The sequence below is a fragment of the Knufia obscura genome (assembly GCF_036327395.1).
Source record: "Knufia obscura strain CCFEE 5817 isolate CBS 148926 chromosome Unknown scaffold_1, whole genome shotgun sequence".
In the NCBI taxonomy this organism is placed as follows: Eukaryota; Fungi; Ascomycota; class Eurotiomycetes; order Chaetothyriales; family Trichomeriaceae; genus Knufia; species Knufia obscura.
In genome coordinates, this window is record NW_027042687.1 from 1817289 (window position 1) to 1840183 (window position 22895).

The 22895-nt window shown below is 50.8% G+C and overlaps 8 protein-coding genes across 8 annotated transcripts; 3 read left to right on the forward strand and 5 right to left on the reverse strand.

Moving 5' to 3' along the window:
* Positions 1-4: 4 nt before the first annotated feature.
* On the reverse strand, positions 5-970 carry PMZ80_000678 (uncharacterized protein; the record flags this gene model as incomplete). Its single annotated transcript, XM_064869128.1, has 2 exons — positions 5-749; positions 813-970. The coding sequence occupies 2 exons, from the start codon at positions 968-970 to the stop codon at positions 5-7; spliced, it is 903 nt and encodes a 300-aa protein (XP_064734625.1).
* A 782-nt stretch (positions 971-1752) lies between these two features.
* Positions 1753-2168, forward strand: PMZ80_000679 (uncharacterized protein; the record flags this gene model as incomplete). Its single annotated transcript, XM_064869129.1, has 2 exons — positions 1753-1773; positions 1881-2168. 2 exons carry the CDS (start codon positions 1753-1755, stop codon positions 2166-2168), a joined length of 309 nt encoding a protein of 102 aa, XP_064734626.1.
* Positions 2169-3357: 1189 nt separating this feature from the next.
* PMZ80_000680 (uncharacterized protein) lies at positions 3358-5182 on the reverse strand (the record flags this gene model as incomplete). The annotated part of the gene is made up of 4 exons (XM_064869130.1): positions 3358-4535; positions 4586-4656; positions 4706-4759; positions 4815-5182. 4 exons carry the CDS (start codon positions 5180-5182, stop codon positions 3358-3360), a joined length of 1671 nt encoding a protein of 556 aa, XP_064734627.1.
* A 2280-nt stretch (positions 5183-7462) lies between these two features.
* Positions 7463-9119, forward strand: PMZ80_000681 (uncharacterized protein; the record flags this gene model as incomplete). Its single annotated transcript, XM_064869131.1, has 3 exons — positions 7463-7607; positions 7654-8203; positions 8252-9119. The coding sequence occupies 3 exons, from the start codon at positions 7463-7465 to the stop codon at positions 9117-9119; spliced, it is 1563 nt and encodes a 520-aa protein (XP_064734628.1).
* A 2333-nt stretch (positions 9120-11452) lies between these two features.
* On the reverse strand, positions 11453-12343 carry PMZ80_000682 (uncharacterized protein; the record flags this gene model as incomplete). The annotated part of the gene is made up of 1 exon (XM_064869132.1): positions 11453-12343. The coding sequence occupies one exon, from the start codon at positions 12341-12343 to the stop codon at positions 11453-11455; it is 891 nt and encodes a 296-aa protein (XP_064734629.1).
* A 3084-nt stretch (positions 12344-15427) lies between these two features.
* Positions 15428-16324, forward strand: PMZ80_000683 (uncharacterized protein; the record flags this gene model as incomplete). The annotated part of the gene is made up of 1 exon (XM_064869133.1): positions 15428-16324. The coding sequence occupies one exon, from the start codon at positions 15428-15430 to the stop codon at positions 16322-16324; it is 897 nt and encodes a 298-aa protein (XP_064734630.1).
* A 1121-nt stretch (positions 16325-17445) lies between these two features.
* On the reverse strand, positions 17446-19309 carry PMZ80_000684 (uncharacterized protein; the record flags this gene model as incomplete). Its single annotated transcript, XM_064869134.1, has 2 exons — positions 17446-19092; positions 19145-19309. The coding sequence occupies 2 exons, from the start codon at positions 19307-19309 to the stop codon at positions 17446-17448; spliced, it is 1812 nt and encodes a 603-aa protein (XP_064734631.1).
* Positions 19310-21103: 1794 nt separating this feature from the next.
* PMZ80_000685 (uncharacterized protein) lies at positions 21104-21938 on the reverse strand (the record flags this gene model as incomplete). The annotated part of the gene is made up of 2 exons (XM_064869135.1): positions 21104-21747; positions 21800-21938. The coding sequence occupies 2 exons, from the start codon at positions 21936-21938 to the stop codon at positions 21104-21106; spliced, it is 783 nt and encodes a 260-aa protein (XP_064734632.1).
* Between the last annotated feature and the right edge of the window lie 957 nt (positions 21939-22895).

Below are 22895 nucleotides of genomic sequence, written 5' to 3' on the forward strand. Positions count from 1 at the left end.
ACAATCATTTCAGTCCGAGCCCTTTCCACTGCATGAGTGCTTCACAAGCATCTAGCCGTCTCACAATCGGCTTCAATCTGGACATCCTCGATAGAATGGCGGTTGAAACCAACATGTCTTCGCCCTCGTGCGCAGACGGCGCAGCCCAATCTCCATTTTGAACACCACAACACCCGTCATAGCAGGTCTTCCGATTGCACTTGGCCCTCACTCCCATTCCCTTGGGCGCGTGCACATACTCGGACCACGAATTGATCCCCGGATCCTCCTTCACCAGTGCTCCAAGCATCTCAAACCACATAATCAACTTGTGTATATCAGCCACAGCCTTCGCGGCGTCATCTCGTTCGATATGAGAATTACAGCTCAACAGCAGTTCTATGCTCACCATCACGGCATCAGTCACTCTCAGACCTCCCATCAACGTCTGTGGGTCCAGCTCGTGTTTGGCAGGGAGATACAAGCGGGACGCCTCTGGCGAGGTGCCCTTATGGGACGCATCGTATTTCGCGTCATTGTTGGCCTTCAGAGGGCCGTCACATCTCTCAGGACGCGGGTGACCCTGCCGTTTGCACGTCGACAGTTGAGGGTGATGCGGAGACTCGGAAGCCCCTGTGACGACGACTTGCACGTCCAGATTCTGCGCGCTAGTGTCCAGGGCTGGTTCTGACCTTTCCTGATAGGTGAGGTCCTGCGTAGAACGAAGCCACTGGTGTATGTCGCGGGTCGTTTGTTGCGGCTGGCTTGGGCTGCATACCGAATGCCACGTCAGTGCTGCCTGGGCCAGTAGGGACTTTGGACTTTGGACTTACGAGTGACCATGTTTCCGTTTCTTTGCAGGTCTTGGGCTGTCCTTGTCGTTTCTGTCAATTGGTCTTCGCTTCGGCGTAGGGTTGGCTGCTGAGTTGAGGTTTGGCAGTGATAGAATGCTGATGCTTTCTGGTTCTATTTGTGATTGAGTTTTGATCATGGTGAGACGGCGGTCGGAGGACCGTTATTATTTAGACTTCCTGCAGCTGAAGAGGAATCTATGTGGCCGATCGGATATGGTCTCTAAGATGGATGTATTCGAGGCGCAACGTCTCAGAGCACGAAGCCGATGGTCGGGACTCCGAAAACATCTTCAAAGTCCGCATCTTCTCGTTTGCCTGTGCGCCGGCGGCTCTCTGGTTTGAACCAGGCGTAATGCTCACGGCTGAAAATGTCCAGTGTGGATTACGGCCGAGACGTTCAAATGGCGTTGAAATGACGTGTATAGCCAGCGTTCGGCTCATACTCGTAACGAAACGTAGCGAGTCGGAAATGGCAGATCTAGGCTTCCTCGGTGGTCGTCCTTTCCCAATTCACGCAAGCCTCCCCGTAACGGAGGATTTTCGGCGCCGGAGAATATATCTGTCAGACTTGGGTTTTCAACTTCCTCAGAAATTGATCACTGTCGGTGCCTTGCTACGCTGCCATTAGCTCTGAAGCCAACAACGTTTCGATGAATACGGCAGCACAACGATTGCTCGTGATCGTTAGACCGCAATGCTGCCGGTGATCTAATGGTCCCGGGTTGTTGAGGATTCGCTGCCTTTCATAAGACTGCTGTGCTAACCATCATGCTCAAACATTTCAGTCCCTCCTGCCATCCTTCCGTTCTTCACCACTGTCGAGAAGCCATTTAGCTTTCCACGCGTTGCTTACTGTTGCTCACTGGCCATGGAAGGAACGAACCTCTACTATCCGCTCATCGCCAAGCGGCTGTTTCAAATGGCAACGATCCTCCAAATCGTAAGTCCACTATCCTTGCCGGAGTCCGTAATGGCTTACGGCGTATACCTGTGCATCATAACCCTCTTGTCGTTCCATCGACAACAGTACCACTAACATACACACAGGGATCTATCTTCGGCCACACAAAGTATGGCATCGACTACTACTACAAGTACCTCAAACACATCCCGAGTCACGCACCAACCCTCACCCCCAGCGAAAAAGACGCTTTGATCGAACCAGACTCAGAGAACGTCGGAGGAGAAGACATGCGGGTCGTGAGGCTCGGCGCATTCGGCCTCTGGAACTACGCCTGCTTCGGCTTTTTGGTGACAGGTAAGCATGACAGACACAAGCGCAACAACAACTCATGTTTCTGCCATCCTGGTAGCTTCGGATACCGCGAGACTTGATTCGCTGACGAACGACAGGGCTCATGAATTGGAAGTGGGCGTCGACGGGTGGCCCGACCGATCAGATCGAGGAGATCATCTTCTGGGCATCGACGCTTATCTGCTGGTCTGGGGGTTGGTTTTGGTTTCGCGGGGGTTGCTATCAACCTCTCATTCCATGTTGGTGGGGCCCTGGTTTGACGTTTGCTGCAGTTTATCTGTCGCGGGTTTGAGGGGGGAGTGTGCGGTGCCTTGAGGGCATGGGACTGTTGGAGCTTGGGAGTTGTCTCGTGTTCTTGGGTGAACAGGTCAGCATTTGTTGGTGAGCGAGCCGACTGTTGGCGTAATGTGTGGATAGGAAGCATCGAGCTTAGGTGGGCAGGATAAGATATGTTGGAAATTAGACTTAGAAATGTGTTTGTACGTCACACAGGAAAAGCAGGCATTTGGGTTAGTACCTTACACGTAGCAAATGCAACATGGTATTTGAAGATTGAGCTAGGCAGCATCGATCTTGTCTACGATGTAGGTGCTCACTGTTTGATGCAAATACCTGCTAGCTGCCGTATAGGTGTGAAAGCTTCACGCGATGAAGCTGGACCAACGTCAGTAGAATTAGCTGAGAGCATTTTCCAAATCGCAAGCCATCAATGCTGGTTCGGAGGAAGTCGCGACATTTTTCTGGAGAAGACCATGGCCATCTGGCTAATGGCTCGTTGCTCTATCCTTTCAACGTTCGCTGGGATCCATGCTAGAGAGGAATCGGAAAGTCTGCCTCAGACTATTCGTTCAACTTGATTTACATCAATACCAGACAACGAGCAGTGCAGTGCAAAGCACCCCTCCAATTGCCCAGCAAATGAATGACGGCATGAATAGGATAGATGGCTGGAGATTGTTCCGTTGTATTTTGAAGCATTTTCTGCGAAGAAGGTGTTAGAAATGACAACGCCTAACTGCTATGCTTCTATATGCTCTGCGCACCTAACTCCCTTGTCAACGCTGGACATGCAGCAATACACTCAAATCCACGACCAACGCTAAAACGTGCCCTACGATCAGCCTCCTGTACTGTTTCTGGCACTATCCCAAACCTTGAGGTCGAATACACGGTGACCCCACCTCTCGCCTGCGACTACCCACTTCCGAACTTCATGCGTCCCTTAGCCAGACGTTCCCGTTCTGAAGTGACGTCCCCTGCGATAGCTACTCATCCAACAGCAAACTTGCTCTTAGCCCTCAAATTCGCTCCGTAGAAGTACAGGTAGAACATGCCGAGTATCCCCATGACCGACAGCCCAGCCAGCAGAGTGACACCCTTAGCAATCCCAAGCTGCATATACATGGCTCTCGAGAACATGACAAATCCAGCCGCAAGACAGGACCTGCAGAAGTCGTTGCCTGCGAACAAGCTCGCAACGTATTTGGGGTACGTGAGCGGCACGTAGCAGACGATACACTGGAAGATGACGAACGAAGTGCCAGAGTAAAGCATGATGCCAACAGTTGGAACAATCCAGTGAACGTCTGCGCGTGATGTCCAGGCGAAGAGGAAGAGACTGGCTGGTAGCAGGAAGACAGCAGGGAGCGCGGCACGGAGTCGTGACTCGAGCGTCATCTCCTGGCGCTTTGACTGGGGTCCGTAGATGAAGTAGAGGTAGGCTGTGTAAGTGGAGCCGAAGATCGCGCAGCCGACGACCACGGATGTGAAGACTAAGGCGATAGACTGTAGAGAGAGTCCGTAGACACCTGCGTAGACGATTGGGAAAGCCTCGAAGAATGAGTAGTAGGTTGCATAGAGGAGCGAGCCGTAAACGCAGACGAAAGCGATGACGGGGTCCTTGATCGCTATCTCGATTGGCTTGATGAGGGCGTCGATGAAGATTCCTGTTGTGTCGAGTTTGACAAGTTCTGCCTTGGACTTGTACCTTGGGTCACCTGTGGCATGGCGAAGACGGACAGCTCGCTTATAGAGGATTTTCGGCGCGGAGGTCTCGGGAAGCAGTGGGAGACAGACCAGGAGCGGACCGGACATGATGAGGATCTCCCACAGTGGCCAGCGCCAATCGTCCATAACCGCGTAAGCTGAGATGACTGGACCTAGTGCTGGGCCGCAGTACATCGCCGCTATCCAGAAGACGTAAGCGTAAGGGAGCGAGTCGCTGTCATAGATGTCGTCGAGAGATGCGCCGCCGGATGCAAGGATTGGGCTGCCGAAAAAGCCCTGGAGGAAACGCATGACGATCAGTGCGGCGAAAGATTTGTTTGCGACGACTGCAGTGATGACGCTGATCACCAAGAAGCAAACGAAGGAGACCAGATAGGGTGGATTGCGGCCGATGTATGCAATCTCGCTGACAGGCGAGAAAAGCATTGGTCCGATACCATCTGTGAAGGCTGTGAGGTTTGGATCAAGAGTATGGTTGCACGTAACTTACAGCCAAGAACATACATCGCCAAACTGAGGCTGGTGAGTTCGTGAGAAGTTCCATACCTCATTCCGACGAACCTGGACGTTTTGTCAGTTTCTCAACTCTACCTGAGAGAGCTCGACTTACGTATCAGCTGGAACAAAGATAGCCGAAGCACAATAGACCACGAAAGTGAACCAGCTAGCAAGTCGTGTCAGCATTCCACAAATGGCATAACGGAGGATGAGATAATCACCAGACGATCCCAGCAGACCAGATTTTCTTCATCTTGGACCAGTTTCTAGGATTGGCCGCATCATTTGCATCATACCAGTCCACGAGGATATGCTCCTCTCTTGCTTCCTCACTGAGCGCTGCAATTCTGAGATTTGGCGTGCCATTGCTCGCATTTGCCAGAATCTTCTCCGTCTTCACTTCAGATTCATCACTGCTGCTACCTGACATAGACGATGTCGATGGTGTGTTGAGTCCTTTTTGCCATCCGTGGAACGACTTTTGCGTGGGACGTTCGAAATCGGATTTCTCTTCGGGGAAGGCGAATGAATTCTTCATGCCCAGCAAGCGGAAGGCATGGGTTACCGGCGTATCACGGAAAGCGGCCATGGTGAAGAGGTGAAAAGCAGACGGCGTGCCGTCTAACGTAACTTGTGGTAGTCAAGTGTTTGGACCTGTTCCCTTATTCCAGCAGCCGCAAAAAGATCGATAATGAAGGCCAATGTATATCAGTCTATGTCGAGAAGCCCAAGACATGTGGAAAATTTGCTGAATGGCTTGGAAGCCGAGTGATCAACAGCAAGCGTTGGAAACAGCATGCTGGGCATTGTTTCACGTCCCTTCGTGCCTATGATGGGGGAATACGCCTGTTGTTCGTAGGACCGAAGGGTGACGAGTGCCAAAATTGCCCGGTTCAGAAGCGGGACATTTTCGGGACATTTTTTCCCACGGATGAAGGCACGTACCATCTAGCCAGGAGATGAGACTTGGTCAGAGTGTTCCGCAAGCAATCAAGCTGTGCACAGTGGTTTGCACAGTGAAATTTCCTGTGTCACATGTCTTGCATTGATGCGGCGGGAAGTGCTCTCAAGGTCGATGAGGGTTGAGGGTTTAAATCTCATATCAGATAGCTTGCTGCTAAGCGGCGAAGAGCTTGTATTTATCAGCCTCGCACGGTCTGGCACAAGCAATGCCAACTGCTAGAATAAATGAGCCTGAAACAGCTATAGCATGTTTGCATTGTCGAAGAGCGACACGGCAGGGGATGAAGAGTGACTCGGAAGGCAGTAGGCCGCCGACATCATTGATGTTTATAGTGGGTGGGGGCGGTCGATATTGGCGTAGCCTCACCGCGTAACCTGCCGGAGTGAAGCGTCATTCGCCTCTTAAGCCTATGGAGGCGCCTATGCTGTGCCATTGGGAACTCTTCCTCTTCTCCTCAGAATGCTCGCATTTATCGTCATTGCCATCAAACGCACGCTCGCATCCTCCCCAATAGTCAATCGTATGCATTCTACGAGGGGAAATATGACGAGATCAAGGATACCTGATCGAAAGTTCGACATTCAGTTCTCATCAGATGTCACAGCTGGTGTGGAATTGATTTAGGTCTATTGCGGCGCATTTTAACTTCCTCCTTTCTCTGCGACAGAAGCTCTGCGCCACCTCAAGATTCCGCCAACCTCCATGCCCTGAAGATGAGTCAGTGGGAGCAACGATTAGCCAGTAGCACATCGGCCACTTACCATGAATGTAGGTACCTTCTGCGGACGCAGCACAAGCTCATCGCCGTCAAAATCGCACAGTCGAGCCTGCGTTGTGTTGAGCCAGTTGGGATACAGTGAGTGGTCGAGCAAGTGGTTCACTAGCTTTTGTCCTTTGTATTCGAAAGCCTCATATCTCCCGCAATACGCCATGTAATGCGCGGCAGCACGGCTATTCTCCCTAACAGTGCCTCCCTGAGGGTTTTTTGCCCGGAAATGCTCGCAGCCAGGTCGCATTATCTGCACCGACATATATCCGTCCGGTGTGTACGTCAGCCGACCTGTCGCATGTCGTCCCAGAGGAAAGCTTGTAATTCGCACTGGAGCCTTCAACTCGAGACGGTATGATACCAAGTTCCATGTCCCTTCAAGCTGACCTTTCACCGACTCCGACCTCTCGCCTCCGAGATCGCACTCGAATCGGACTTTTTTGAGAGGCTCTTGTCGGTGTTGCGCAGGCTTGAAACTAGAGAGGAGTTTATGGGTTGATGCCAGGACGATGCAGGTTAGTAGAAGAAATATTCCAAGGTGCGCCCAGGTATGGCGTAAGGGTTGCTGTAGACTTTCGAGGGACGCAGATGCATCAGTCCCGTTTGATGCCCGAAACTGGTCAATACTGATGAAATCCATGGCTGCGCGCGGGTGAGTGTGAAGTGTGAGCAGGAGCAACAGGCTGGACGTCTGAGCCTCGCTCATATGCAGTGTTTCATAAGAAGACGGTTGAGGGGAAACCGCGGCATCTTGCTTGACATGAAATTGTCCCGACGAGACAACTCGTACTTGGTCTTGTACCTGAGTCATTCACAAGCTCTATGCACCATGTGCTTGACTGCCGGACCGAAGTTCGAGTTTTCGGGCAATTTTCGTAACTTCCTTGTACCACCATTATGCCCGTCCGTCGTGGGGGGCCTCCCAATACCATTCTTGGCACTCCTTCGGGTCGTTGTGGTAGAGCAGGATATGGATACTGGGTTCGACGATGCTGCCTCTACCTCTTCCTCTTCCTGTTACACCTCTTCCTGTTACAACTTGGCTCCCTAACAAGCTCAAGGTCAATCATCGAAATAAGAAGCCCCATAAACTCGCTAAGGCACAGAATCAGCTCGGAGACAGCAAGCGACCAAACATGGCCCTCACCAACTACATGTGGCTGCCGCTGGCCCTCTATGTCGGCTTCGTTGTCTTGCTGTATGCTGATCGATGGATGACTCGTCGGCGAGTGGCTCGTCTGGGGCACTCCGCCCCCGACGTCGGCATTCCTGGACCGCTGGGTAAGCTGATTGCACTTACGAAAGCATTGTACTCATTTAATTCTAGGTCTCGGTTTCTTCTATCAATCTATCAAGACATGGCGTGCTCATGCTTGTCTCGAATGGTGGGAAGATATCTTCTCACGCAATGGGTGTGCTGAGAAAGGCTCGTACACTGCCGAGACCTATGTCATGGGTGGTAGCAGATACATCATCACCGCTGATCCAGACAATGTCAAGCACATGCTCGCGACAGACTTCCAATCTTGGGGCAAAGGGAAGGATCTCTACAACGCCTTTCAGCACTTCCTCGGAGATGGCGTCTTAAGCACTGATGGCGAGAAATGGTCAGCAGCTCGTCAAGTCATGAGACCTCTCTTCATGAAAGAAAGAGTAACTGATCTTGACTTGTTCGAGCGCAATTGGCAAAGGATGATGCCACTGCTTGGCCAAGGACAAGCACTAGAGATCGACGACCTTGTGTTCAGATACACTTTGGATAACGTGTCCGAGTTCTTGCTGGGCACCAATTTCGGGACGCTACTAGACACCACAAATCACTTTACCAATGCTTTTGAGAAGATCCAAAAGACACAAAGTGTCATCATGCGAGCTGGGTAGGGCAAACATTCCATGGCTCAAACGCACTTTACTGACACTCATAGACCTCTCGCCTGGACAGTGCCTCGGAAAGAGTACAAGGCCGGTATCAAGATTGTCGATTCCTACCTCGAACCTTCAATTCGCCGAGCCCTCGCTCTGTCAGCCGCCAACATTTCTTTCAGTAAGAAAGCAGACGACGAACAGAACACCCTGCTACATGCCCTCGTCGCCTACACGAACAATCGCAAGGACATTCGCGATCAGCTCACCACGGTACTCTTCGCCGGTAGCGACACGACAGCCTCAGCATTGACATGGCTATTCTTTGAACTATCGCGCCACCCTGAAGTCGTCTCCAAACTACAGACCTTGATCTTCGAGACCCTCGGCACAACAGATCCATCACGACTTCCAACCTATTCTGAGTTGAAGCAGATGAAATATCTCACAAACACAATCAACGAAACACTGAGATACTATGCCACTATGCCCTTCGCAACGCGTCAAGCCCTCCGGGACACAACGCTGCCCCGCGGCGGAGGTCCGGACGGCACGGAGCCCATTGCCGTGTTGGCAGGCACACCTGTGCTGTTCTCGGCGCTTCTCATGCATCGCCGCCGCGACCTGTACCCACCAATCAGTGCAGGCTTTCCAGACCCACGCACTTGGTGTCCTGAGCGTTGGGATGACTGGCAGCCGAAATCGTGGCAGTTGATACCATTTTCTGGTGGCGCAAGAACCTGCATTGGTCAGAGCTTCGCGATTACCGAGATCGCTTACACGGCTGTCAGACTGCTTCAGTGTTTTGAACGACTTGATGACTTCAACCCAAGAGGCAAGGAAGATCCCGTTCTGCGGTATGGAATTGTCGCAACTGCCGAAGAGGGCGTCAAGATCGCATTTATTCCAAGGCATGTGGAAAAGCTGTGAGTGGCATGATGGGGATTTGTTGATCAGATCAGGGTTGACTAGCGGAAGATGGGCATGCAATCAGGAGTGCTAGCGCTCGCTTAGCGGGTCCGCTACTGCCGTACCAGCGCTACGGAATGCACCGGTCGCCCTACCGTTTGAACCAGCCTGCCAGTTGAAAATCACCCGAGAACGTGGATACGATGTCGGCAATACTCTACTCTCTGGACAGTAGTCTGACAGTGTTGGCATATCATCTAGCAAGAAGCGTGCGAACGTGAAGGGCAGTAATTGGATAGGAAAGCGACCCTCCATCAAGCTTGTTGATGAAAGAGATTCCGTTTCTGCACGAATGACTTTCTTCACATGAGCTCGCTGGGTACTGTAGGAACATGCAGCATCCACATCATTATTGAGGCGATGTGAGTGATTGCCAGCTTGACACGGGAAAGAGAGCTGAGGCCAGACTTTTTGATATGAGCCATGGCCGATCGTGAGCATAGGTATTGATCGAGATGTGTTTGCCGGGCAACTTTGTCTTGTCGAGATAGAGTGTGCAATCAGTAATCTGCCAAAGCTTTCATGGTTCTTCGAAATATGGTAAAGTTCACGACATGCAATGCTCGTGACATCGCTTCGTATCGTGGCTTCGCTAATGGACGAGTCAAAATCTACCGAAGGATCGAGCCAATAGCAGCTCAGATGAGCAGCCACCATAGTACTCTATGCATGCAGGCACGCGCCGCGCTCCCACCTTCGAACCCGAAACGGGCCCGTTATTCACCAATGCTGACTCAGTTTGTCGACTCTGCGGTGACATGGCGACTACTTCCCACAAGCCCTCTTGTACGATGCACACTTTCAGAATCCTGACATCTTCCGTACCAGACAAACGCTCCACAGTAACTACGAGAGTACCAAGTTTGACTTTGTCAGGACTGAATGAAGAGGTTGGCATTTGTGACTTCTCCATCGTTCGCCACCCGAATGTCAGTATGCTTACAGGGGTTGGGTGGAGTTGACCGTTCAGGCTGATACGTATTCATGCTTCAGAGACAAGCATAATCTGGACCACTAGGAGATCTAGCCAGGCACCGCCTTACACAAGCAGTTTGCGTTGACGACATTGGTTGTTCTGAGATCAGCATGGGTACATCCACTGAGTCGATGGTCGAATACATGGCGAAGGATATTGATATCGGGTGAAGATCTACAAAGCACATACCAAGGTTTGAGACCTTGCTGTGCGTTGTTCCTTGTAAGAGCAAGAATAAGCAAGTGTGCTCCATCTCAAAGCTGTACCGCACCAGGCGCGTCTATCATCGTCGTGGGAACACATTTGGTGTGTTGGTGCGATACGAGTACGTGACATCGCGCTCGATGAGATAGTCGTGGACGATCACCGGAGTGAGGAACGTGGGCGAAGCGTAGGCTCACCAGGGCTGGGCCTCCATCAGGTGGTCTCAGAGCCGGCCGTCAAATGTAGTATGGTCGAGTGAGGGACCCTGGACCAGTTCAGATGTTCGAGCCCCACACCATCGCCAATAATGAGTGGGTTTCCTTGGCTAGCTTGAGTCAACCTCTCGCAAAGCGCATAAGCTTAGCTTCATCTGTGCTTACTGCGATGTGTCTACGTAAGTTGGGGATATAACATGCGCGCCCGCTGATTATTTGCGTAGATCGCATTCCATGGAACAGATCATTACCTAGACCTGTAGTGCTGGCACTGACTTCTTTGAAAGTTGGAGTTGAGGTTTAGAATTTTTAGAAACCTGATATGCGGCGCGTTAGGCAAGGATTCGCGCCTTCCCAACTCGGCAATTGAAACAGGTGTAATGGACTCGTCAATCACGCCACGTGCTATGTAGTACCCGGACGGCACCTGCCACTGGCGCGGCAGTAGCGACTTCTAGGTATCTGCTAGCTCACGTTTCTTTTCTCGTGATAGTTATGACTTCCATCTTGGTCAACGAACTATGTTGAACGTGAAGACTGCATTGTCGATGGCAAGCTTTCTCTCAAGTCTAGTATGTTGACGTACACAATATTAAAGTTTCTGGTCTGACTAGGAGAAAAGGCGGCAAGAAGCTGCATATAATGCTACAGCACCGGACCTCCAGAGTCGAGACCGTCTTGGAATGTTATCTTTGAAGTTTCCTGGGCATCTCTAAAACACCTTATAACAGTGGAAACTTTGGCATGCAACCAGCCCATCAGATGCAAGCCCACTATGCAGCCTGTAACGCCGTAAAATACACCACTCCCTGGGTATCTCTTGATGCTGACAGAAATGCTGAGGTAGATTAGAACTGACGTACTACACCAAGGCACCCCAGAACCCTGACAAAGGTAGCTCAAAATAAGGGTGTCTTCATCTCTTCGATGGCATGTGCCAACTCCTTCCTGAGAGCATCTGCTGACCTTTTCGCGCCTTGAAGATCGTCCATGGAGCTATCAATGGCAATGATACCGGAGCCCTCTGCCAAGGTGAATATATCTGATATGACCCCGAAGGAATGTAAGCACCGCCGTACATGGAAATCCATTGTGCTGAAGCGTAATACGTTTTTCAGTCGACATGATATATCCTTGACCTCGCTCCGGCACAGTAGCTGAAGAAATTCGTGGAGAGCATAGGCTGTCTCGAGAATGATGGAGGAGCCGGCGACAATCATCTTAATTGTACCCTGAATGTCTAGAGGCTGTTGTGGCTTTCCACCTTTTGGTAGGGCGCTGAATTTTTGATGAATCGTCGTCAGATAGGGTTCGATGTCATCGAAGAATTGCGAGAACGAAGTGACGATGCTGTCGATGGTAGTGTTTGTGTCAGGCAAGGCCGTCTGACTAAGCTGCGGGAACGACTGTGTCATTGACCTCAGGCCGTCATACTTGCTTCGTAGGTCCATGACTGTACCGAGTAGAGAAGTAAATGTCATCGCTCCGAGGTCGGATGACTGTCGCCGAGGCAGGATAAAAGAGCTTCTGGCTCTTTGAGGAGAACGGGAATTAGATGTGGGACCAGGCTTCAGTACTGGGAACGCCTCCGGTATTGCCATGTGTCTATCGAATCCCTCTGGCTGCGGGAAAGTCATGAGTTGGTCCACGTATGTGGCATTCAGCTTGTCATTATCATCGAGTAACATCGAAGAGAAGTAATCTTGATCGCCCATGCTGTTCTCATCGCAGAAGCCATGTTGGAAAAGTGCGTCCATGGCATCCATGTCTTGTAACGGATTCATTGACATACTGCAAGACGTTAATAACGGTTCGAGGTAGCTCTCAGCGACCTTACCTTTCGTTTGGTGGTGTGGCCACTTGACTCTCGATAGAATTCAGGCTCACCGAGCTTCGCGTCAGAGTAGGAAGTTCGTGAGATGACTGATGCCTGCTGATATGGGGCTGCATAGCAGGCCGACGCGCCGATGCCTGATTCTGCTCAGTCGCCTCATATGCATTGTCTTTCTGAGATGTTGTCTGCTTCTTCCGCGGCCTCCCAGCTGGTATTTTGGGTGAATAGGTACACGTCTTTCCCCATGCCACGCAGTTTTGGCATGCTCCGTTCGCAGGTGTGCATCGTACCTTCCGCTGACTGCACTGGTCGCAGGCTCCTCTGTGTCCTTGGTAGGCTGAATTGGGTTTGGGGCCCTCCATTTTCCGTCTCCAAGATTGTGTATGTTGCTCTGTGTTCGAACAGGACTTGTAATGTATCTTGCCAATGATTATGTGACACAGAGTTGAGTATTCGTAGGCTCGCCTCGAACAGGAGTGTGGCTGCGTGTATATGATCCAGGGGATGCCCGTGGGAGGACAAGTCACAAGAGGCTGAACAGGTCAAGGTCTTCACCACACCTGTAAAGTCGAGAGAATGTGCAGACTAAGATTGTTGATCGGCTGAATGATGTCCCACAATGCTAAGTAGCTTGTATGACTGGTAGACATATAGGAGGCCATGTCTGGCCATCGTTGGCAATATAATGTATTAGCTGGAGACAGAGTTCTCAACGCCCACGAAATGCTACTGAGAATCGGCTAGCCAGTAGTAACGTTTTCCCACCATGGTACATCATCCATCATGAAAAGCCAATAACGTTCGATGCCAGGGGCTTTTCCACTAGGATATGTATGGGATCGCTCGATGCTATATGAAAACGTTCCGAGGTATGCAGTGTTGAGGAGAGCTTGGGCCTAGAATGATTAGATTAATGGTGAGGAGACGGACATCAGCCCGATGAACACTAAATCCTTGGTCAATATACATGTGGCAAAGTGAAACGCACCGACTGGACGTATGATAACGTCGAGCTATGCGGCTATGAACGCAGATCTGAGCCTGTGTTGGCTAATACTAGCCTTAGAGCACTGTGGTAAGTCATGGTAAACTTGTAGCCTGCCTTTACACGCACGAACACTGGCAGAGTAGGAACCAGGCCAAACTCTTTCCAGGTAAGCGTAGCATGCAGGGACAGGCGTCACTCGCTCCAGCCAAATCCTTTGGCTTGGATAAAGATACTTCAAGTTGTACGTACATAGTACTTCCCAGACTCGACCCCGACAGGGGATGTAAATTCGGGATCCCACCAAACGCCGCACAGGGAACTCTTCGGTGGTTCTGCATGGTCTTCTGAAGTATCGAAAGTGTGCACAGATATTACCTGTGTATGATGGCTGCCTCTGGTCCAACTCCTGTACTGCCGTGAGAAGAGGAAGTGCATTTCCAGCCCCAAGTTTGGGAAAAGCTCTCTCAACGCCGAGACCAAAAGCTAGCAAGGTTCATTGCACCTAAGCTTGGCTCGCATGCAGCCATGAACCTTCAGAATAGCGCGCCCTACTTCGTATTATTAGTCAGTCGCTCCACCAGATTGAATGCTACTGTCTGCCAATGGCGTGAATCATGCTCGGAACAGATTGAGTATTTACCGTCCTTCCATACCGTGAATACTTCCCGGCATCGCAAGGACGGCCTGAATGGGGTATATCCAGTATGTCTTCAACCATTGCAGGAGAGCGGATTCGACCTAAGCACCTCATGCTCATGGGAGCATAGGTATGACCTTTTTGTGGGTCGAAGGAGTGAGTGGTGTCAGAAGAAGCGATGCTGGCTGGGTTGGCCTACGTCACAGTCCTCCTCTAACCACTTGTACTGAGTCGACTGCCTCAGGCATCCAATTAGGATCTGAACACGTGTTCGACACCTGGTATTTCACGAGGTAAATTTGGCGTGCCAGAAGTACCGGATCGAAAGGCACGCAGATCAATCGTCTTGTGACAATCACTCGTCGTGAGCCATATGGGTGTTATACGACAAACGCTCTCCTCTGCTCTTTTGGAACACTTTCAAGCGCGACGAGCCGTACTCGGATGTGAGGTGGCAACAGTCTATCGTTTAAAATCATGCCTGCATTTCAGGCGTACCTACACATCGTGAAGCCAAGCACTTACTGTTATGGGGGCCAACAAGAATATGATCATATATATGAGGAGCTATTTGTTGAGGTGAGTCGAGGTTGGCATCCGACGTTTGAGAAGCTCAACGGGAACGCACGTAGGTGTGCGCTCCGCAAAATCACCCCCAGAATTGCAACTTTTATTCTCACTTTCGGACCCTGTTGGATTCAGGTGGCAAGGTCAATGATCTCCCTGCAATAATCGTTGCTTATTGTTCCCGCAGCCATCGGTACAGGGTTCTTGCACATGGATGCCTGCAATAGGATGCTGCAGCACATGTATCCTCACATAGTGCATTAGTGCAACCTTCCTTCGAGATCTACATGCCACACCTCCCGGTCCGATGATGATTGGCTCGGAAATACTTGTTCACCACTCCTACGCTAAGTCATGTGTTTCTTGGGAAATGGTCCGCAATGGTGCACGAAGCCATGGATCAGGCGGCGCCTTCTTCTGCTGACTCGCGAGTCATGTTTCAAGCAGGGAACGCACTAGCATATCGGGCCTGTCTGGTGGGCATCGACGCTCCACACTGCCGTAGCAAGAGGTACCGACCTGCCGCGTGAGTGTCCTCCACCAGCTTGCTACGGTCCGATTGGTCTCGGGCCGTCACGCTAACCATCTTGAGCCCTGTGCTGGGCGTTTGAAGTCTTGCCCTCTACTGATCTGGGTCGAAAGGTTTGCTCGCACAGATTGTGCCGATTGTGCATGAGATTGAAGGCTGCGGTGTCGGGTCAACAGCAAGAAGACGTTCGATGGACGCCAACTCCTACTATGCGGACAATTTTCACCAGGGAGACTGGCAGCAGTTCTCACGAATGCCATCGGCTGGACTGCTAGATAATCAAAGAGGGTATGTTAGAGCAGCTTGATACCTTATCAAAATGGGGTGTGGCTCATCGACAGAGACAACTGACTCAGGCAGTGCAATCATCGGCCATCAACAGCATACGAACCAGCAAAATGATTATACCTGGCGAACGAATTCGTTATACGCTCAGACGCTTCACGCAACACCGGTACAAGACGTCAACCAACAGCACGCCAGAGCACCAAGTAATCCTGTCTTGCCAAGGATGCAGTCAAACACAGGAGTCTCTGAGCACATTGCACTCGTCGACACTGCAGCGAAATTTTTCTATACTTTAAGCGAGCATCAACGAGCCTTGACCATAGCCATAGCAGCAGCCCATGGTCCCACGGATAACGACAAGATTCACGGTATCATATCTTCGGCTTTCAACAGCGTCCTCCAGATTTGCGAGGCCATCCAGTCCATCGTTGGTCGAGGAGAGCTTGTCGATGATCCCAGCAAGGCTATTGCTCTGTTCGCTACCACAACCGTCTCGTTGATGACAGTGAGGACGATAATCGATCTGTACGGTCTTGTACTATTTAGAATGGAAGATAGCCTGGTGTCACTTCGATGGCCATCACGGACGGACGAACAAGCGTCGAAGACCTCAAAGCTAGGCGAGGCAGCAAGTCAATCAGCAGCTCCCGCCACTTCACAGAGCAACCAGAGTCATGTATTGGAGATTTGTCAAGCGATCGAGACCATGGATTTCCACATCGCCCACATCGAAGCTGTCACTCGAAAGCTGAAAGATGTCTCATGGCTGATCACACAAGGTGTTTCGCAGCATGATGCCTCAGGTGGAACAGGCGGCGAAGGTCTATCACAGAGCAGTGAGATTGAAAAGATCTTGAATGCTGCTCTCTCGACCAGACAAGAAATCACCCGGGTGAAGGCCAAGATTCATAGTCGGAGTGCTACGTGAGTCGCCATTGCGGTCGTTGGTGGTCTCATTCCTTTTCTCGGTCATTGCTGGTGTTTCGGAAAAGCCTATGGGTTGGGATGTTTCGTATGCAAGGCATAGGGGTGCCTCATCTTGGCGTCAGGAGTGGTCGCATCCAGTGACCTGCAAGGGACTATGCAAGTAGTAGATAGTTGTCCAATACAGCTCAACATTAATCCGTTTCGACAGTCCATTCCACAGCATTGGTTCGTGATTTGAAATCACATCCAGTCCGTCATCTCCCACAAACTGGAACTCAAGCTCGATGCAATGTTCAAGACTGCAAGGTGCGTTTCTCCTTACACATTCTGCCCTTTCCTAGGTAAGAGGACGTCACCACCAATCAACGAATGTCAACGTTGCGCAATAGATGCAGCCATGCTAGATCTTCTCGACTGGGTATAGCTTTACTTATCAATATCGATATCGATATCGATTGGCTAGCAGAGGTGAGTATAGAAGTGGGTCTTCGATAGTGTCTGCTGCGTTTTACGGAACTACACATCTTAGCGCTCTTGCGCGATGTTGACAACGCCGCGGGCTCACGTTCGTTGCGCTGTTCTACGTTGTTGGTTGTAGCAGTGCGGGGTATCGCTTGGGGCAGAAAACATCCCGTCAGCTCCTGTCATCTTGATGCGAAGAGTAGACATAGTGCACACACCATACAGGTAGGTTGTTGGAGGATGTATACAGGGATTATGTTGCGAAGGCGATCTACCATGTTCCGCTCGTGTCCAAAGGATGCGGCTGCTGAGCAAAGACTAAAGCATGACAGAGCCTCGAACAAGCGGTAGCCAGTCAAGGCCATTGGCTGTTCTTAACATTCCGGCTATCTTGTGCTAGCCATAGCGTGAAACCTCACCATAAGTACCTCGCGAGAAAAGTGGACTGACCCAGTGAAGCATTTGTTCGTCAGCGTGCTTGAAGAGTACGGTGATTGGAGTGAAGTAAGACAACTGTGATATTCCCTTGCTGGCTGTGCAGAACGCCTAGGATCGGCAAGAAAAAGCAATCTCGCCGCCTGTGCCAGCCTCTATAATATATACGCCGTTCGAAGGATGAGATTGACTGAAGAGAATGGAGTATCAAATACTGAGACCATCTCAAGTGCAGGCCTCAATTGCCTCGTTGTTCAGGCCGACGTGTGCACCATGGAACCCGAACCCTAGGACACCACCAGGTCCCTCAGGCATTGTGGCTCTTCCGATCTCGGTCAAATCCCGAGCATCAAGCACAAGCAAATATGTCCTCTCTGCAGCTCCATCAAGCACAGCAGTCAACAAGACCCCGCCATCCTCTTCGTCTTCCGAGGCTGCTGGGTCCGGAATGAAAATCGGCTCGCCTGCTGATTGGCCGTGCTTGGACCACACCCTGCACGGAACATTGTTGACCGTATCATATTTGACAATACCATCTAGGAATACTGCTTTCCCAGTATCTGTGACGCCGTAGACGTATCGATATTTACGACCACGGAATTTGTGGTTGAACGACGGCAGCTCAGGTGCCAGTCCCTTCGATCCTTTGACAACATTTTCTGCTCTTTTCGTGGCAGTGCTTTTGTCATTAATGCCAGGTAACCTGAATCGTCTGAAGTACGCTTTTGAGTCAGCATATTTCGGGTGTTGGTATGCAGCTGCTGTCTTTGAGTCCGAGCGCATGTTGTCAACGTAGAAGCGCTTCAGGACATCGAGGTTGTCGTAAGCGCAAACATCAGCTATTATATCAATCTGACCAGCTTCAGTCTCCTCTTCATATGCGTTGATAGCATGGAAGGAGAAGAATGGGTTTGACTCGAACGTGGCCACGACACCCCTACCACCTTCGTCAGGTGCCTTTCGATCAATTACATACCACCTCGCTGGCTCTTGAGGGTTGAAATCAGCTATTGCATCAATAAAATTCTTGTGCCACAGAATTGAGGCACCACCCATGGTGAAGTGAGAGTTCCAGATGCAGACAATGTAGTAGTTCTCTGTCAGAAATGAAGAATGAAGGTATGCCGGTTTCCCAGAGAAGGTTGCAAGGATGTCACATTTTCCAGTCGCTGCAGAAACATGAAATGCGCGGTAAGTACCGGTGCGACCGAAGTCCAGATTGTAGTTGTAGGTGTCGCCGGTCCTTGGGCACACCTTCGCATGAGCGCCAGAAGATGGGCCCTTGAGGTCGGGATGAAGGACAGTCTGACGAGCTAGACCAATTGGCTCAAGAGTCTCAGGATCCAGAGCCTGCATCTGGAAGCTATCGGTCTTATTGATCAGGGAGCTGACTCCAGCAGAGTTTTGTGGCGCCTGCTGTCTTCCCCCGGTTTTCGAAAAGCCAGGGAAGTTTGGAGAGATGGAAACCCCAATATTGATATCGGTGGCGTCATCCTCAGGAGGGTCACCGGCGAACATAGATTGAACTTTGGAGAAGAACGTCTTACAGGGCTCATACTTGGCTGCAAAAGTAACGCCTGTTCTGTTTCCTGACTCTTGGATGTGTTTGATCAGGCCGTCGCAAGTCCTCCTAGAGTTGTGGCTGACCCGCACGATCGAGTCGGACCCCTTCGGTGGCGCATGAAGTTGGAATCGGTGGACTTGAGCAAGACAATCGAACCAGTGGTTGGTGCGATATGGCTTGTTTTTCTTGTTGGTGTCGAATGACAAGGGGCCGAGGCCATTCCGGAAGAGAACACCAGCACAGTAAGCAGGAATAGTCCCAGATATGGCAATATCTTTTGGCTCGAGCTCTTCGTATTTTATATCGAACTAGAGAAGACCGTTAGCAACAACAGTATCCCATCTTCATTAGGGGACTTACTCCACATGCATTGGGCCAGTCGTTATAGTGGGTGGGCTTTGATTTGAGAATCATCTTGCCTATGGTTGCGTAGGATCTAGGCGTTGAAGCTGCTGGTGCTCTGCCAAATTTCGGAGCAAAGAATACAGCTCGACTGTTTTGCCGGAGATTCGCACTTGTGGGCATGAGCGGGTGTGAACGGGGCAGCAACCACTTGTGCTTGAGATAGGCACTCTTCGATGTTGAGGTAGATGTGTTACCAGACTTTGGTGTTGCAGGCCGTCGTCTCATGTCTTATAAGTTCATCTGCTCTCCTTACATCTGCAGCAGCGAGCCTCTTGGCCCGCTGCCGACAGCAGGCGCTGGCGGTTAGTAGCCTTGTGGAACCAACGGGCATTCTTGCGATGTACAGGAGTCCCTTTGCCGCGATCATGTGGAGTGTCAAGTTCTCTGGAGCGAGCGCATCTGGACTTTTGGACGGTTATGCACGGTTCGGGCCATTTTTGATTGGTTGAAATTCACGTCGTGGGATTCTTGGAAGGACGAGATATTGAATTGTAGCGAGACATGCAAGGCGATTCCAATTGCCGGACCTGCTGCTTGCAGGAAAACAGGCTGACCACGATGCTTCATGGCTAATGGGCCGATCTGTAGGAGAGAGGATCCGCGTGGTGAAGCGATATAACATTACTAGAGTATTGGGACGTGGAAAGGATTCCCCTGGTTGTTCGGCTCATTTTATGTGCGCAGGGTAAGGAGGACAAGCCTGTGCCGTCAATAGATTGCCAGTTTCACCCACTCTGGTTTTGGGCGCCACGGACATCACCGGCACTAATCTACAGGCCTTGTGAGTGCCTATGGCACCTAAGACTTAGGGGTTCCGCAGCCTTTCAGCCCGCACGGCTGATTTTGCCAAACCCGCCATCTATTGACGACACAGGCTTGCGGAGTACGACGGGGAAGAAAGTGAAAAGCGAAGCTTACGGTAGGTTACAAGGTTGCATATGTGGTTTTCACAATAACGGCTCCAGCGTGCTGTGACCGATATAATAGGTGCACCACAACTGCCTAGGTAGACTCGTTAGGTGCTAAGAGGCCTGGAGTACCTTATCAGAGCAGTTACCGAAGCACGGAGAAGAGCGCAGATACCTATAATTGCCACCAATAGTCAACCTTTCTTAGGCCTTGCTCGACTGTTTCTCCCTTTTTCTAAATACCTGGTGGGTCGACGCAATTGTGAAAATTACACATGCAACCTTGTACTTCGCGTTCCCGCCCTCTCGTACACCACGTTCTACGTTGTTGGGTTTTAGGCAAGGCGCGCCTAACGTACAGTATCTCATGAGAGAAAGACGGTCGCAATGGGTCAATTGCCAGATCAAATTTCGTTGGTCTCACAAGCTTCAGGCTTGGTGTCATGATAAAAGGCCAACTTTCGACATCGAAACGAGAGGGCTACACTTTCAAGCTAGAACACAATACTACGCTGGACCCGTGTTGATGAAGTGAAAAGTATGACTATTCTGTATTTCCGGAAGTGTGTACTAGCATGATTTGAACATCCACAAGGGTCGTTGGTAGTCTCTGTGCTGTCATACGAAGGAGATGCCGTATATATCTGGTGTTCGAAGATGTCTTTTATCTTGCCGCCAAGCCTAAGCCTAGTCGGCTTTCCACGAGACCACAGGTGTTAACGCCTCGTGGTTGACACCTGCAATGGTGTGATGCGCCGTAAATCTCACTATGCTGGAGTATCAAAGCGAGAGAATGCTATTGTTCAAGATCATGGATCTGTTTCTTGAGCACAACGAGGTCGTGGAGGAATACGGTATAACTTGTCCATTCACGCATAGCAATAAAGAACAGACCGAAGTACATCGACCATGTTTTCAGGTTGTTTTCGTCATTCATCTAAAAAATCTTCGTACACACCCGTTAAGCATTCACCACACCTGGGGAGTAGCAATAGACGGACGTATACTAGCCTATCATCACATCCGAAAACATCTGCTGGATGCAATTCACGATCTTTGTTGTAGACATCCTGTCCTTAGGAATATCATGCCCCAGCTTGTGTTCCATGAAGTGTCGATTGTGAGGAGTGCATAGATCTCTGAGAGCACAGCTCTGCTTGTAGTAATCGTCTTCACGGCCAACCACGTGCGTGGTTGGAATCATCATCTTCGCCTTCTCAGGATTCGAAAGCGGGCTCGTGTAACGGTGAAGGAATTGCGTTTTCTCGTCGTAGGTGCCCGACCAGCCGGCACTAGCAGTTTCAGGGATGGACTGTGTGACATCGAAACCTTCAATGGCCTTGCCAGTATCTGCATAGTAGCAGGTACCCTCCGTGGGGTCGACGGTAAACGCTGGAGACGCCACATCGAAAGGCATAGATGCACAAAAGAAGATGGCGCATTTGAACGGCTGCTGTGGCTGTTGGGAGCGAGCATCCGCCATTATGAAGCTCGACGCCAATGCCCCTCCTTGAGAAAAGCCAATGACACCATCAAATGGGCCGTCCTCCTCAATGACATCCCAAATCAAGTCGTACGCTTCTTGGAGCTCGGACGGAGTAGGAAGTTCGTAGAAACAGTAAAACGGTCCAGAGAAATAGTTGTCAACGCCTTCACCAAGGATTAGTGGTTAGACGCCACAAGTGCTTCATCCTCAACATACCTGCCAAAGCTTCCGTCTCGACGCTGCCATCGATGTAGCAGAACTCATGCTGACCACTAAAAGCAGCGGCAATTTGGGACATTTGAGCTTCGAAAATACGGCCACTGGTGCCCATCCCGTGAAGACATAGGAATCGCATCTTGGCAACAGTGTCTTAATGTTAGTAAGGTATTGCGAAACAAGACAGGTCAATTGTCACGATAGGAACCTGGGTGTCGCTTTTATGGCATTCCATACCGATGACGATATCATCAGTGTTCTGCTACATCCCTTACGTGTGTACGCCGTCGACGACACCCGGGCCGTGACATGACCATCCGCGCATGTAAGACGTCTCGATGAAAGAACGAAGTCGTTTCGGGTGATAAAGAGAGCTTGCAGGCGCGTCAGAGACGCGGTCTAAGACGGCCACCAATCAGATGATTCCATTTCATGCTCGGGGTGGGGCCCCTTGGCCTTAGAATCCCCACTTCTACGCTTCAGTTCTTCCTTGCTCGTGGCATTTCACGAAATACCCCTTCATTGCTCTTTCCACCATCAGGCGCTATCGTGATCCGATGGAAGTGATAGCAAGAACGTTACCTCGCCTTCGGGGACAGTGCAGTGCCAGTGCTCGGGGTTCCCAGCATCCAGCCTTCCGTCCTGGAAAAAAAGACCTTCCCCATTCAGGCCTCGATGGCTTTACAGCACCGCATGGACGATCATTTGTCCCGCTACAGATGTCTGCCTTACGATGGGCAAGCGTGACCCAGCGTTCTTAGCCACGGTTCGTCCGAATGGCTCAAGTTGAGTAGACTGATGACTGTCGGGTTATTGACCAGTCTTTGCTTACTGACTGCTGCCGAACTTCTCGGCGCAAGACGTGGCGTGGCTGGTTTTCATCATGCTCGGAAGAGCCACCAAAATTACCCACGTCGTAGAACGTACCTGAGCGAATAGGGCAAAGCTCCCAAACATCGACCGTGGGTGGTTATCGCATGATGTGACCACACTCGGTCGCAGATGTGGTGGAGTGGACTCAAACCCTCCGTACCCGCAAGCCACGAGTGAAGTCAACCGGGTGTCGAAGACATTCAAATACAAGAACAATTCATCA